General features: G+C 48.8%; 1 protein-coding gene across 4 annotated transcripts in view; it reads right to left on the bottom strand.

The window, feature by feature from the left end:
* Positions 1-11519, bottom strand: part of MALT1 (MALT1 paracaspase) — a 49413-nt gene extending 37894 nt beyond the window's left edge. For 3 of the 4 annotated variants that reach the window (XM_077346887.1, XM_077346889.1, XM_077346890.1), the window contains exons 1-4: positions 11183-11519; positions 6256-6422; positions 5019-5140; positions 916-1066 (exon numbers count right to left, since the gene is read on the bottom strand). In XM_077346887.1, coding sequence (XP_077203002.1) covers positions 916-1066; positions 5019-5140; positions 6256-6422; positions 11183-11337 — 595 coding nt within the window. In that variant the 5' untranslated portion in view covers positions 11338-11519. The remainder of the gene's footprint in view (positions 1-915; positions 1067-5018; positions 5141-6255; positions 6423-11182) is intronic. The other variant, XM_077346888.1, reaches the window with a different exon arrangement.
* Between the last annotated feature and the right edge of the window lie 1544 nt (positions 11520-13063).

Here is a 13063-nt window from a genome sequence, read left to right as displayed (position 1 = left end):
TGGTGAAGTGTTGTTCTAGTTGGTGTGTTGTTGTTATTGTTATACTGCTATATTGATTTTGATAGTGTTCTAGGTAAATGCTCCAAAATGTGTTATGTAAACCGCCCAGAGCCATAGGGAAGGGGGGGGGGATAAATAAATAAATAAATAAATAAATAAATAAATAAGTTAAGCATTTATTAAGTGATATGACCATATATGTCAAGTGCCCAGTGATGGGTCTGAAGGGGGTGGGAAGGGGCCCCAGATGGGCATGTACAGAGCTATGCTTCTCAACTAAATTTAGTTATTTTATTTATTCATTCAATTTATATACCGCCCTTCAGTCTACGTGATCCTGCCACTTCAGGGGTTTCTTGAAGCTTGAAGAATGTTTCAGGGGGTTTTCTCAACAGTAGAAAAGCTGAGAAAGGCTGTTCTACCCTATATACAAAAACCCTTGTTCTCTAGTTTTGTAAGCAGCCTGGAACAAAAAAAAAAAAAAGCATGCCAACAATGTCTTTAAAAGCATTCCAAAAGTGAAAACATTTCAATCGCTAGAGTCCTCCCACGTTGTTTCATGGGAAACTTCCGTGGGGGGCAGGGGGAAGTGTGTGAAGAAGAACGTGTCCTGTGCTTATCTACATACCTGTGTCTGTGGGTGGCCCATTGAACAAAAGACAAAGAGAGCCCGAACGTCCTGGAAGCGAATTCCGTTCGTTCAACAGTGGCTGTCGCCTGAGCCACTGACGTTTCTCACCTAGCAACGTGCTACATAAATCAAGGCTCACCATAGCACCACCGCAAACTGTGTTCCCCTATGTACTACACCGTGTCCAATGGAAGCTTCTCCTGACACTCTTGGCTCCGAAGCACTTCCTGACCCCGATCACAATGGTGATCCCTCGCTGTTATGCGCACTGCTTTGGGACTCACCCGGGCAAGCTGTTTGGAGATCGCAAACCGTCAGCTGTGCCCACTGGCTGAAGGAGAAGGAAAAGCCGCTGTTCACTCGGCATATGTAGAAGCCAGAATCGTCTGGATTTATTGGGTCAAACACCAGCTCTGGAGAATTCCCGTGTGAAATCTATGTTGCGTGGGACAGAGAAGAAGAGAAAAAGAGTTCAGTGCAAACAATATAATACTAAATAAAGCACAAAGACTTTTCTGTATGAAGAAGAGGAATTGGTTTTCTTTTTGATAACCCTCTTTTCTACAACCCGAAGGAGTCTCAAAGTGGCTTACAATCGCCTTCAATTCCTCTCCCCACAACGGACAGGTCAGTCTGACAGAGTTCTGAGGGAACGCCGACTGGCCCAAGGTCACCCAGCAAGCCTCATGTGGCTCAAAGCATTTTACCCTTCCCCTCCTCTCCCCACAACACTCTGTGAGGTAGGTGAGGCTGAGAGAGCTCTGAGAGAACTGTGGATAACCCCAGGTCACCCAGCAAGCCTCGTATGTCTCAAAACAGCTTCCAATCACCTTCTCTTCATCTCCTCACAACAGACACCCTGTGGGGTAGGTAAGGCTGAGAGAGCTCCGAGAGAACTGGGACTGGCCAAGGCTGGCTGCATGTGGAGGAGTAGGGAATCAAACCCAGTTCTCCAGATTAGAGGTCGCTGTTCTTAACCACTGTCTCAAGGTGGCTCTCTGAGAGCTGTAGTCAAATCCTCTCTGAGAGCTGTAGTTACTCCGTCTTGGGGGTAGGTCTGTGGTTCACTAGCACAGCATCCATTTCAAATGCAGAACGTACCAGGTTCAATCCCTGATATCTCCAGATAAGAATCCGCTAGTAGGTGATGTGTAAGTCTTCTTAGACATGAGACCCTGGAGAGCTGCTTTCAGTCAAGGTACACAATACAGGCCTTGACAGACCAAGGATTTGGTTTGGGCCAGGGGTAGTTAAACTGCGGCCCTCCAGATGTCCATGGACTACAATCCCCATGTGCCCCTGCCAGCATATGAGTGTGCAGGTAAGTTTATGCTGTGAGACACTGCTTTGATGCAGGTCATCCACTGAAATTCGAGGCTGAGAAGAGTTTTGAAACAATTTGGATGTTGTAGGCATGAGAAGGTGGGGGGGCAGCTAAGAAATTTCTAAAACAAGTTCTCTGACTTAATGTAGTTTAGTACACATTTTTGTATTACCATTGCTCAGTACTTGTGATTACTTAAACCTGGGCCTGACCTCTCTGTGCTACCAGCTTTACCCCATTTTGTGAGATTGTAGTGGCATAACTGCTGAGGTTCTTCATCCTGCATACCAGCATAGCCTTTCTTGCCAGATTTTTTAAAATGCTGCAGTAATGATAATCTCTAAAGCCCCTAAATAAAACTGAGCTCAGGGTATCGAGGGAAACGGCTGTGACTCAGTAAAAGAACTCTGCTTTCCTTGCAGAATGTCCCGGGTTCGGTTCCTGGCATCTACAGTTTAAAGTCTTTTAAGTCTTTTACTGGGATTTTAAGTCTTTAATGGGAGTTTTAATGGGGTTTTAAGACATTGTGACCTGCCACGAGCCGCTTAGGGAGTAGTGGGAAATAAATCAAAATCATCATCATCATAATCATCAAAGGAGCAGGAAGGTAAAAGGTAAAGGTATCCCCTGTGCAAGCACCGAGTCATGTCTGACCCTTGGGGTGACGCCCTCCAGCGTTTTCATGGCAGACTCAATACGGGGTGGTTTACCAGTGCCTTCCCCAGTCATGACCGTTTACCCCCCAGCAAGCTGGGTACTCATTTTACCGACCTCGGAAGGATGGAAGGCTGAGTCAACCTTGAGCTGGCTGCTGGGATTGAACTCCCAGCCTCATGGGCAAAGCTTTCAGACGGCTGCCTTACCACTCTGCGCCACAAGAGGCTCAAGCAGGAAGGGGGTTATGGTAAAAGACTTTCACCAGAGACCCTGGAAAGCAGCTGCCAGCCTGAGCAGACAATTCCAATCTTGTTGGAATTCTGTGTAAAGGTAAAGGTAAAGGTATCCCCTGTGCAAGCACCGGGTCATGTCTGACCCTTGGGGTGACGCCCTCTAGCGTTTTCTTGGCAGACTCAATACGGGGTGGTTTGCCAGTGCCTTCCCCAGTCATTGCCGTTTACCCCCCCCCCCCAACAAGCTGGGTACTCATTTTACCGACCTCGGAAGGATGGAAGGCTGAGTCAACCTTGAGCCGGCTGCTGGGATCGAACTCCCAGTCTCATGGGCAAAGCTTCAGACTGCATGTCACTGCCTTACCACTCTGCGCCACAAGAGGCTCTTAGGAATTCTGTATAAGGTAGCTAAATGGGTATATTTCAGGACATTCTCCACAATTCCCCTCCCTCAGCAATAAATTATTCCCGCAGGTTTCTAATACTGATGATTAATAAAGGGGGAGAAATAGCGACTGTGTTGCATCTTTTGTAAAGGACTCCACACGGCCAGTCTACTTGTTCAGGAACTGTCCCCTCGTTGACTGATCCTTGTAAAGATTTCCTGGACATTTTATTAGAAACACAGCCAGAAAAGTAATTCAGCATGTTGACTGAAGGTTAACACCCAGTTAAACTCATCTGTAAAAACTGCTCTAAACAATAGCTACGGTCATCATTTTCTAAGAAAGGGATAATCACGTTTCAGCACAACAGGCCTTGGAAAAAGCAAGGCAGAAATGCCAGCAGAGCTGGGAACAGAAGAGCGATTGACTTAGATCTTAAAGCAAATCAGGTTTCGGGAGGGCAGGCTGCAGAAAATTGCTTTTTAAAAGCCTTAACTAACTAGAGGACACATTCCAATCTCTGGATCTGCCAAAACATCTGGATGTTAGTGATTTATAGCCCACGTTCGGATGGCCTTCTATTCGGTCGCAATTTACCAGCCAGAAAGCCGCTCGCCCCCGAGTAAAAACGGATAAGCACATTTTTAATACTTACTCTCTCCTTGGAAAGCAGACCATAAGCTGCCAAAACGACGGAGGGAAGTGATTTCAAAAAGAAATTTGTGAGCACTCTCTGTTTAAAGAGACAAAGTACATTTTCGAAGTGGCCTATTCTGAGTTTTCAGCCAAAAGCAGCTATAGGAAACAAGGCAGGGGGGAAAAAACGCATTACACTGTTTGGAGGAGAGTTTGGCAGATCCCATGGATCACAAAAAACAGGGATAGTCAACCTGTGGTCCTCCAGATGTCCATGGACTACAATTCCCATGAGCCCCTGACTACCTCTGACATAAAAGACAAATCAGTGGGTCCCAGACCAAATGAAGCCTGAACTCCTTCTAGAACAGGAATTCCCAACCAGGGGTCCACAGGAGTTACGAAGGGATCTACGGGAGTCTGCTGGGGGAGTCTGGGCTGTCTTCTCAGCTCCTGCTCTTCTTTCTGGCCTACATGAGGCAGAGACGCCATGGCAGTAGCAAAGGCAGGGGGAAGGAGGAAAAGGAGGGCAAAGGGTACAGGTAGTGATGTCACTTCTGGGGGTGGGGCAGGGGGGCGAGGCCAGCTGACATCACTTCCGGGGCACCTCAAAGTCTGAAAAATTATTTCAGGCCCCCCCCATGGTAAAAATGTTGGAAAAGGCTACTCTAGAAGCTAAGCAGACTAAACTGAGGCCATTGTACTTTGGTCTGAACGACTGTAATAAAGTTTGAAGCTTGAAGGCCATATTATGAGAGGACAAGAGTCCCTGGAAAAGGCAATAATGCTAGGAAAGCAGGAAGACCCAACATGAGATGGGTCGATGCAATTGAGGAAGCCACGGTTTGCAAGACCTGAACAATATTTTTAATAACAGGGCATTCTGGAGGTCCTTAATTCATAGGGCCACCATTAGCTAGCAGCAGAACCCGCACACAGAACCCACACACTCTTCTCATGCAGAATGTTGCCAGCAATTCTCCTCAATCAAAGGAACTGCTATGGTTCAGAAGATGGACATCTCAGAACGTCCATACGCTTTCAGAAGCATCTTCCTCCCTCTGGGTTTAGTCCCCATTCTGAAAGGTACAAGTCTGCTTCAGCCTTGATCAGCACATCAAGGCCGCTTCGAGAACTCTTGCTGTGATTACCTCTTTTTCTTGCTTAAACCACTGATAATGTAGAGCCGGGTGCCCGATCGCCAGGCAGTTCAGCTTCACTGCCTGCCCAGAAAACGCCGCCTGAGATTCTGGTTCGACCACTATCCTTATGCCTGCAAAAGAAGGGAAGGGAGAAAAGGAGCTGGGTCATAACGAACGATGAAAGCCTGCGTACTTGGGGGTTCTTTGCTATTAGAAGAAGAGCTGGTTCTTATATGCCGCTTTTCTCTGCCCAAAGGAGACTCAAAGCGGCTTACAATCACCTTCTCTTCCTCTCCCCACAACAGACACCCTGTAAGGGAGGTGAGGCTGAGAGAGCCCTGATATTACTGCTCGGTCAGAACAGCTTCCTCAGTGCTGTGGCAAGCCCAAGGTCACCCAGCTGGCTGCATGTGGGGAGCGGGCAATCAAACCCGGCTCGCCAGATTAGAAGTCCACACTCCTAACCGTTAGAATGACATGTCAATGTGACGTATTCAATACTTGAGTTCGATGGCAATAAGCAAAGAAGAAGGGAGGCTTCCAAATATATTTTCAATAAATAAAAATATAAAAGATGGTTTCAGACGGTCGCTGTGTGCCTATGGGCAGTGAATGTCTGGACGTCAGTATTGCTAATGCAGCCAATTCATTACTCATGTTTTTATTTTGTCTTACACTGTCAATATTGACATACTGGTTTTTAATTCACTGTTACTTTTAACCCATTTGGACACTGCCCTGAGCCATGATAGGGCAATATAAAAATTTATTTAATGAATTAGATGATGATGATAAATCTAGCTTTTCTTTCAGTCCTTGGAACCTCCTAGGCCCCATAAATCAACTCATGGAATGAAGAATCCCAATATACCTGCCTTGGAACCTCTCATTCCATGTTTACTTTCTATAAACTTTTGCAGTTTATAGTGCAGGGGGTTGAACTAGATGACCCAGGAGGCCCCTTCCTACTCTTGATTCTATGGTTCAAATTCGTCACATCATTATGCCCTGCTTCTCTATATGATCCTCACAACAACCACCCTGTGAGGTAGGCTAGGCTCAGAGCACGTGGCTGGCCCAAGGTCACCCAACAAACATCTGTGGCAGAGCGGGGATTCGATCCTGGCTCTCCCAGAATCTAGTTGACTGCTTCACCCACTATACCAAGCGTAGCACAGCCCACCATAAAGAGAAAGTTCCGCCCAAGACACAGCGAAGTGGTTTATTCCGAAAAGTCAAAACTTACTTGGAGGACTGAGGCACTGGAGAGCCTCCTTGTGTTCAAGCGCCTGTAGCAGCTCTCTGAGGTCCAGCACAGAACAGCCCCTTTCAGCCAAGAGCTGAAGGAGGCTCCTGCTGGGACTTCCGTCAGGTTCCAGCACTTGCAAGGAACATTGCTCCAGCTCCATGCGGCTGCAAAAACAGCATAATTCTTCAGGTCGGAATAAAGAAAACTTGAGAAGTACGTTTTGATATCAAGATAAACACCGATGAATGAGCCTCTTGTGGCGCAGAGTGGTAAGGCAGCAGACATGCAGTCTGAAAGCTCTGCCCATGAGGCTGGGAGTTCGACCCCAGCAGCCGGCTTAAGGTTGACTCAGCCTTCCATCCTTCCGAGGTCGGTAAAATGGGTACCCAGCTTGCTTACTGGGGGGTGAAACGGTAATGACTGGGGAAAGCACTGGCAAACCACCCCGTATTGAGTCTGCCATGAAAACGCTGGAGGGCATCACCCCAAGGGTCAGACATGACTCGGTGCTTGCACAGGGGATACCTTTATCTTTAAACACCAATAAATTACGGAAATAAAAAACAATTCTCTTTGAGCAACAGACTTCCCAAAAAAGTGCTCCTTTGCCAAGAAATACCACCGAAGGAAGCACACCACTGTGGGTTTCAGGGCTATTTATACCAAAAATTTCCTCCGTGCAACTTCTTGTTTCCTTTTAACAGCACGATAATTGAACAAGGGGGGGGGGGGGTCTCTGGAATTAATGAATCACAGGGAATAAGAAAACCTCTGCCCCTGGACCCTGATGGAGTACTGGAGAACGCAAAAGGTTACACCCTGTATTCTGTAACTCGCTCTACGCAGGCCTGCCCTTAACCTTGATCCAGAAACTACAGCTGGTCCAGAATGCAGTGGCCATGGTCCTTACAGCAACACCATGGAGGTCCCACGTTTGGCCCATCCTCCAACAGCTTGACCTCAACCAGGGCCAGAGCTTTCTCCATGCTGGCCCCCACCTGGTGGAACGAGCTCCCAGAGGAGATCAGGGCCCTGACGGAACAGTTTGGCAGGGCCTGCAAAAGGGAGCTCTTCCACCAGGTATTTGATTGAGGTCGACCTAAACCAATCACCTTCCATTGGCCCCCAAGTCTCCCTCCTATGGGAACCACTGCCAATTCGTCCAAACCTACTGGGGTGTCAGTATGCAATAGTTGATTTAATGTTCTACTGTTCTATTATACTGTCTGTTATTACCTCTGTATTATTATTGTTTGGCATCCGGCCCTCTCAATTCCTGGCAAATAGATGGGGAAGAAATGGAGATAGTGACAGATTTTATTTTCCTGGGCTCAAAGATCACTGTAGATGAGGACTGCAGCAAAGAAATTAAAAGACGCTTGCTCCTGGGGAGGAAAGCTATGGCAAATCTAGACAGCATCCTAAAAAGCAGAGACATCACCCTGCCAACAAAAGTGCGTCTAGTCAAGGCTATGGTCTTCCCAGTTGCAATGTATGGCTGTGAAAGTTGGACCATAAGGAAGGCCGAGCATCAAAGAATTGAGGCTTTTGAACTTTGGTGCTGGAGAAGACTCTTGCGAGTCCCTTGGACTGCAAGGCGAACAAACCGGTCAGTCCTAGAGGAGATCAGCCCGGACTGCTCCTTAGAAGGCCAGATCCTGAAGATGAAACTCAAATACTTTGGCCACCTCATGAGAAGGAAGGACTCCCTTGAGAAGAGCCTAATGCTGGGAGCGACTGAGGGCAAAAGAAGAAGGGGACGACAGAGAATGAGGTGGCTGGATGGGGTCACTGAAGCAGTAGGTGCAAACTTAAATGGACTCCGGGGAATGGTAGAGGACAGGAAGGCCTGGAGAATCATTGTCCATGGGGTCGCGATGGGTCGGACACGACTTCGCACCTAACAACAACACATTATTATTGTTTCAACTGCTGAGTGTATTGTTCCCTGTCTTATGTAAACCAACCTGAGCCTTAGGGGAGGACGATATATAAACTGAATGAATGAATGAATGAATGAATGAATGAATGAATGAATGAATGAATGAATGAATGAATGAATGAATGAATGAATGAGGTTTTCAGTTGGTTTTCGTAAATATTATTGCAAGGATTTCGTGACAGATAAATGCATTCGTCCTCAGGGCAGTTCCAGTGAGTCATCGCCCCCATCTATTTACCAGCCTATTTTCCTGCTCCACCACCAAATACCCCCCACCACAGCAGCATTAGTCACTATTATAGGGAGGGTAACTTTGCAATCCCACCTACGCACCTACTCAGAAGGATGCTCTGCTGGATCTTCCCAGGTTAAAACGGGATTGATCCAGAAGACAACTGGAAACGCTGCATGGGCTGAAGAGAGTCAACAAAGATAACTTTTTCGCTCTCTCCCAAAATGCTAGAACTCAAGGGCATCCAATGGAACGGATGGGCAGTAGGATCAGGAAAAGTTTCCCAAAGCTGCCTTCAGAAAGGATTTGCTGGCAGGGGCTCATGGGAATTGTAGTCCATGGACATCTGGAGGACCACAGGTTGACTAACCCTGACCTAGGGAATCGTTGCCTGTTTCACCGTTGATACTCACTTTCATTGAGCTAACCGCTACAAGATCTTTTCCCCTCTCAGTCTCAAAAAATCCAAATCCCATGAGCCAGCCAGCTTATTCTAGCATAAATTTTTGTGGGCTTGTCCAGATACAATAAGCAAATCTTCACTGAGCCACTGCTTCATTTAAGGGGGCATGGAATTAAAAATAAGGATCCACAGAAAGCAAGAAAGTGAGTGTGAAACACAACGGCATACGTTAACCATCTAACAACAAAAGAAAATGCCGAAGCCATTCACAACTTGAACAAAATTGAAACCCAGTGGCACTTTTAAGAACAACTAAGTTTGTGTGCCTGCACACAAAAGTTTAGACCAGCGGTTCTCAACCTGGGGGTCGGCACCCCTTTGGGGGTCGAACGACCCTTTCACAGGGGTCGTGGCAGTGCAAGCAGACAACAGCCTTGCAGGGTAGATCAAGATACAGTGTTCGTTTGTCTGGAGCAACAGAAAAGAATAAGATCGGCATGGTGGGACAAGAGGCAGAACTGAACTGAGAACCCCCGGGAAAAAAACAATTTATATACAATCATGAACCATGGATCTTCACGCCATTGGTCAGTTTTGGTTTAATTTCTGTGAAAAAACACTTGCATAATTCTATGGTTGGGGGTCACCACAGCATGAGGAACTGTATTAAAGGGTCGCAGCATTAGGAAGGTTGAGAACCACTGGCTTAGACCCTGAATAAAACTTTGTTGGTCTTAAAACTTTCCCCACCTGAATCTTGCTTAGACTCAAACTTTATCCGCCTGAATCTGTAATAGTTAACCTCTGTAATAGGTGGGAAGTGCAGGTGTGTTAAGATAGTATCTGCTATGAATGAGAAACCACAAGCCCTTGTTAAAGATAGAAGGGTGGTTGTGGGGAATTGACCGCCTTGGTCAGACCCCAGCTGGAGTGCTGTGTGCAGTTCTGGAGGCCTCACTTCAAAAAGGACGTGGACAAAATCAAAGAAGGGGCAGAGGAGAGCAACGAGGGTGATCCGGGGCCTGGGGACCAAGCCCTAGGAGGAAAGGCTGAGGGACTTGGGAACGTTCAGCTTGGAGAAGAGGAGGCTGAGAGGGGGCGGATGGCTCTCTTGAAGGATTTGAAAGGTTGTCACTTGGAGGAGGGCAGGGAGCGGTTACTGTTGGCAGCAGAGGATAAGACCTGCAGAAACGGGTTTAAACTACATGTAGAACAGTACCGGCTAGATAGCAGGGGGGAAAGTTTCATAGTCAGAGAGGTTCAGCAATGGAATAGGCTGCCTAAGGAGGTGGTGAGCTCCCCCTCACTGGCAGTCTTCAAGCAGTGGCTGAACCTTATCCTGGATACTTTAGGCTGATCCTGCACTGAACAGGGGGTTGGACTAGATGGCCTTCATGATCCCTTCCAATTCTGTTATTCTAATTAAATTGATCCTTCCTGGCGGGATTTTTATTTTGCTTTATTAAGAACAGAGCTGCCACCTTGTTTCTCTGGCAAGCCTCTTGTGCCTCTGGATCATCAGCAAAATCCCTCACCCCAGGTAGATAAAGCTTCACCTGTGGAATTTCTGCCTTGTAAGGCAGAAGAATCCTGGCCTAGTAGAATCAAAAGTTTCTTAACCAATCCTAATTTAATAGATTCCTTCTGTTTGTTTGTTTTTTAAAGAACAACAGGGTTTCCACCTTGTTTTCCGCCACAGCTCTCGTGGCTCCAGGCAAATTCCTTCGCCTCAGGCAGATGAAGCTTCGCCTGTTGAATTTCTGCTCTACAACTGTTCCAGAGGGAGAGGAAACCACGGCCAAGTGAAGTTGAAGGCATCGAATTTAAACCTTCCAATGAATACTTTAAACTTACTCATGGCCATGCAAGTTTTCACTGCTACAGACGTGGTTGCCAACTTCCAGATGGGGCCTGGAGAGCTCCTGGATTTACAACTGACCTTCAGGCATCGTAGAAAAAAATTACTTCGACCGGTCGGTTTCACTGCATTAAACTCTGGCAAGGTTTCCCCCTTCTCCAATCCAGAGTTGGCAATGAGGTTGCCACCTCCCTCCTGGCCACCGGCGGGGGATGGGGAGGTGGAGGTTGCCAGATTCCGGTTGTCAATCTCCTGGAGATTTGGGGATGGAGCCCGGGGGAAAGACAGGCACCCCAATGGGGCATAAAGCCATACAGCTCCCCCATAGAGCCTGGGAAGGAGCCTTAATCCCAGGCAGGCCCCAGGGCCCAACTGGAAGCTGCCACCTGCAGATGCCGCGACGGCGGCGAAGAACCCTGCGGCGCCCGAAAGACGCCCGCGTCCCGCCCGGGAGCCCCCAGCCAGCCAGCCAGCCTGCCGGCCGCTCACCTCAGCCTGACCCTGCCGTGGCTCACGGCCAGATCCGCCAAGGCGCGCCAGCCCCGGCCCGGCACCGCCCGGTCCAACAGGTCGCTCAGCTTGCGCAGCAGGGGCTCGCCCAGGCGGCCGATCGGCGACGGGGCGCCCGCCTGCACCCCCGCCATGCTGCCCAAGGCCGGCTCGCCGCTCACGGCCGCGGAAGAGGCGCTGCTCCGCGCGGCGGGGGCGGGACGGGGCGGCCGGCAGCTCCAGGAAGCCGAGCGGGCGGGGAGAGCCCCGGCTTGCAGGGCGGGCCCCGGCGAGGAGCCGCGCCCCGCGGAGGAGGAGTGCCCGTCGCCCGCGGGGAGACGCCTCTGCACCCCTTTGCAAGGGGACGCCTTTGCCAGGCTCAGGGCTGGGGCTTGCCTACCTCCAGGTGGCGCCTGGAGACCTCCCGGGGCCGTAGGGCTGCCAGCCCTGGGCATGCAGTCTACGGGAAGCATTCTTAGGGCCGGGATTAGGGCAGGACATTGGGGGGGGGGGTGGATCTCCGCAGGGATTAATGCCATACAGTTCTCCCTCCAAGAGAGCCAGCTTGGTGTGGTGGTAAAGAGCCACTGGCTGTGATCTGGAGAGCTGGATTTGATGCCCTGCTCCTCCACCTGCAGCCACTGGGTGACCTTGGGCTCGCCACAGCCCTGATAGAGCTGGTTTTTCAGAGCAGTTCTATCAGAGCTCTCTCAGCCCCACCTACCTCACAGGGTTTCTGTTGTGGGGAGAGGAAGGGAAGGCGAATGTAAGTGTCTTTGAGACTCCTTTGAGTAGTGAAAAGCACTCCTTCTTCAAAGCTGCCGTTATCTCCAGGGAAACTGTGCTAGGTCAGGCCTGGAGTTTGACAACCTTAGCCAGGGGGTTAAAATTCTCAGGCGTCCCAAAGTCCTCTCCCACCGAATAGGTTTTAAGGAGCTATACAAGGAGTAAGCCTTAACCAGTCTATTCAAGAGTAACTCTTATATTATTCAACAGAAATCCCCACAAGAAAAAGGGATAACTGGATAGGTCTCAAAGGATCATCCAAGTTGTGGGGTGAGGGGTAGGTTTTAAGTAGAGAATTTAGAAGCTTGACCGAGCTCCTCTCTAATTAAGAGAATGTCTTAATTAGAAACTTGCTTTCTCAAAGGTAGCTAAGAAAGGACCAGAGGGAATATCCAAGTAGCTGTGTTGTTTTTTTCGTAGTGTAGTTTCTAAGTCTGAATCATATATCATGCTGAGATATTGCTAACCCCTTTTAGGTAAAGGTAAAGGTATCCCCTGTGCAAGCACTGGGTCTTATCTGACCCTTGGGGTGACGCCCTCTAGCGTTTTCATGGCAGACTCAATACGGGGTGGTTTGCCAGTGCCTTCCCCCATTTACCCCCCAGCAGCAAGCTGGGTACTCATTTTACCGACCTCGGAAGGATGGAAGGCTGAGTCAACCTTGAGCCGGCTGCTGGGATCGAACTCCCAGCCTCATGGGCAGAGCTTTCAGACTGCATGTCTGCTGCCTTACCACTCTGCGCCACAAGAGGCCCCTTTTGTCTAACCCTAAATAGTCAACTTTTTTCACTTAACCACCCTTTGGTTATTTGTACATGCGAGCCCGTGGAACTCTGGAGGCCTAGATGTCCAGCTCCCTGACAGAACTAAACAAACAAATATCCTATTTGGTGCATTTTTACTCCACTCCTCCTCCGAGGAGCGCCTGGCACAATATTTACCTCCTCCCTTTTATCCTCTCAACAACCCTGCAAGGTAGGTTAAACAGGGGGAGGGGAGAATGACTGGCTCAAGAACACCCCCCAGGTTCCATGGCTACCAAGGACCTGAACCTGGGCCTAATCCGACACTAATCACCGCTTTAAGCCAGTTCTC

Source organism: Paroedura picta, chromosome 7 (assembly GCF_049243985.1).
Source record: "Paroedura picta isolate Pp20150507F chromosome 7, Ppicta_v3.0, whole genome shotgun sequence".
Lineage (NCBI taxonomy): Eukaryota > Metazoa > Chordata > Lepidosauria > Squamata > Gekkonidae > Paroedura > Paroedura picta.
Note: the sequence above shows the minus strand (reverse complement) of the source record. Positions and strands in the feature narration are given on the sequence as shown.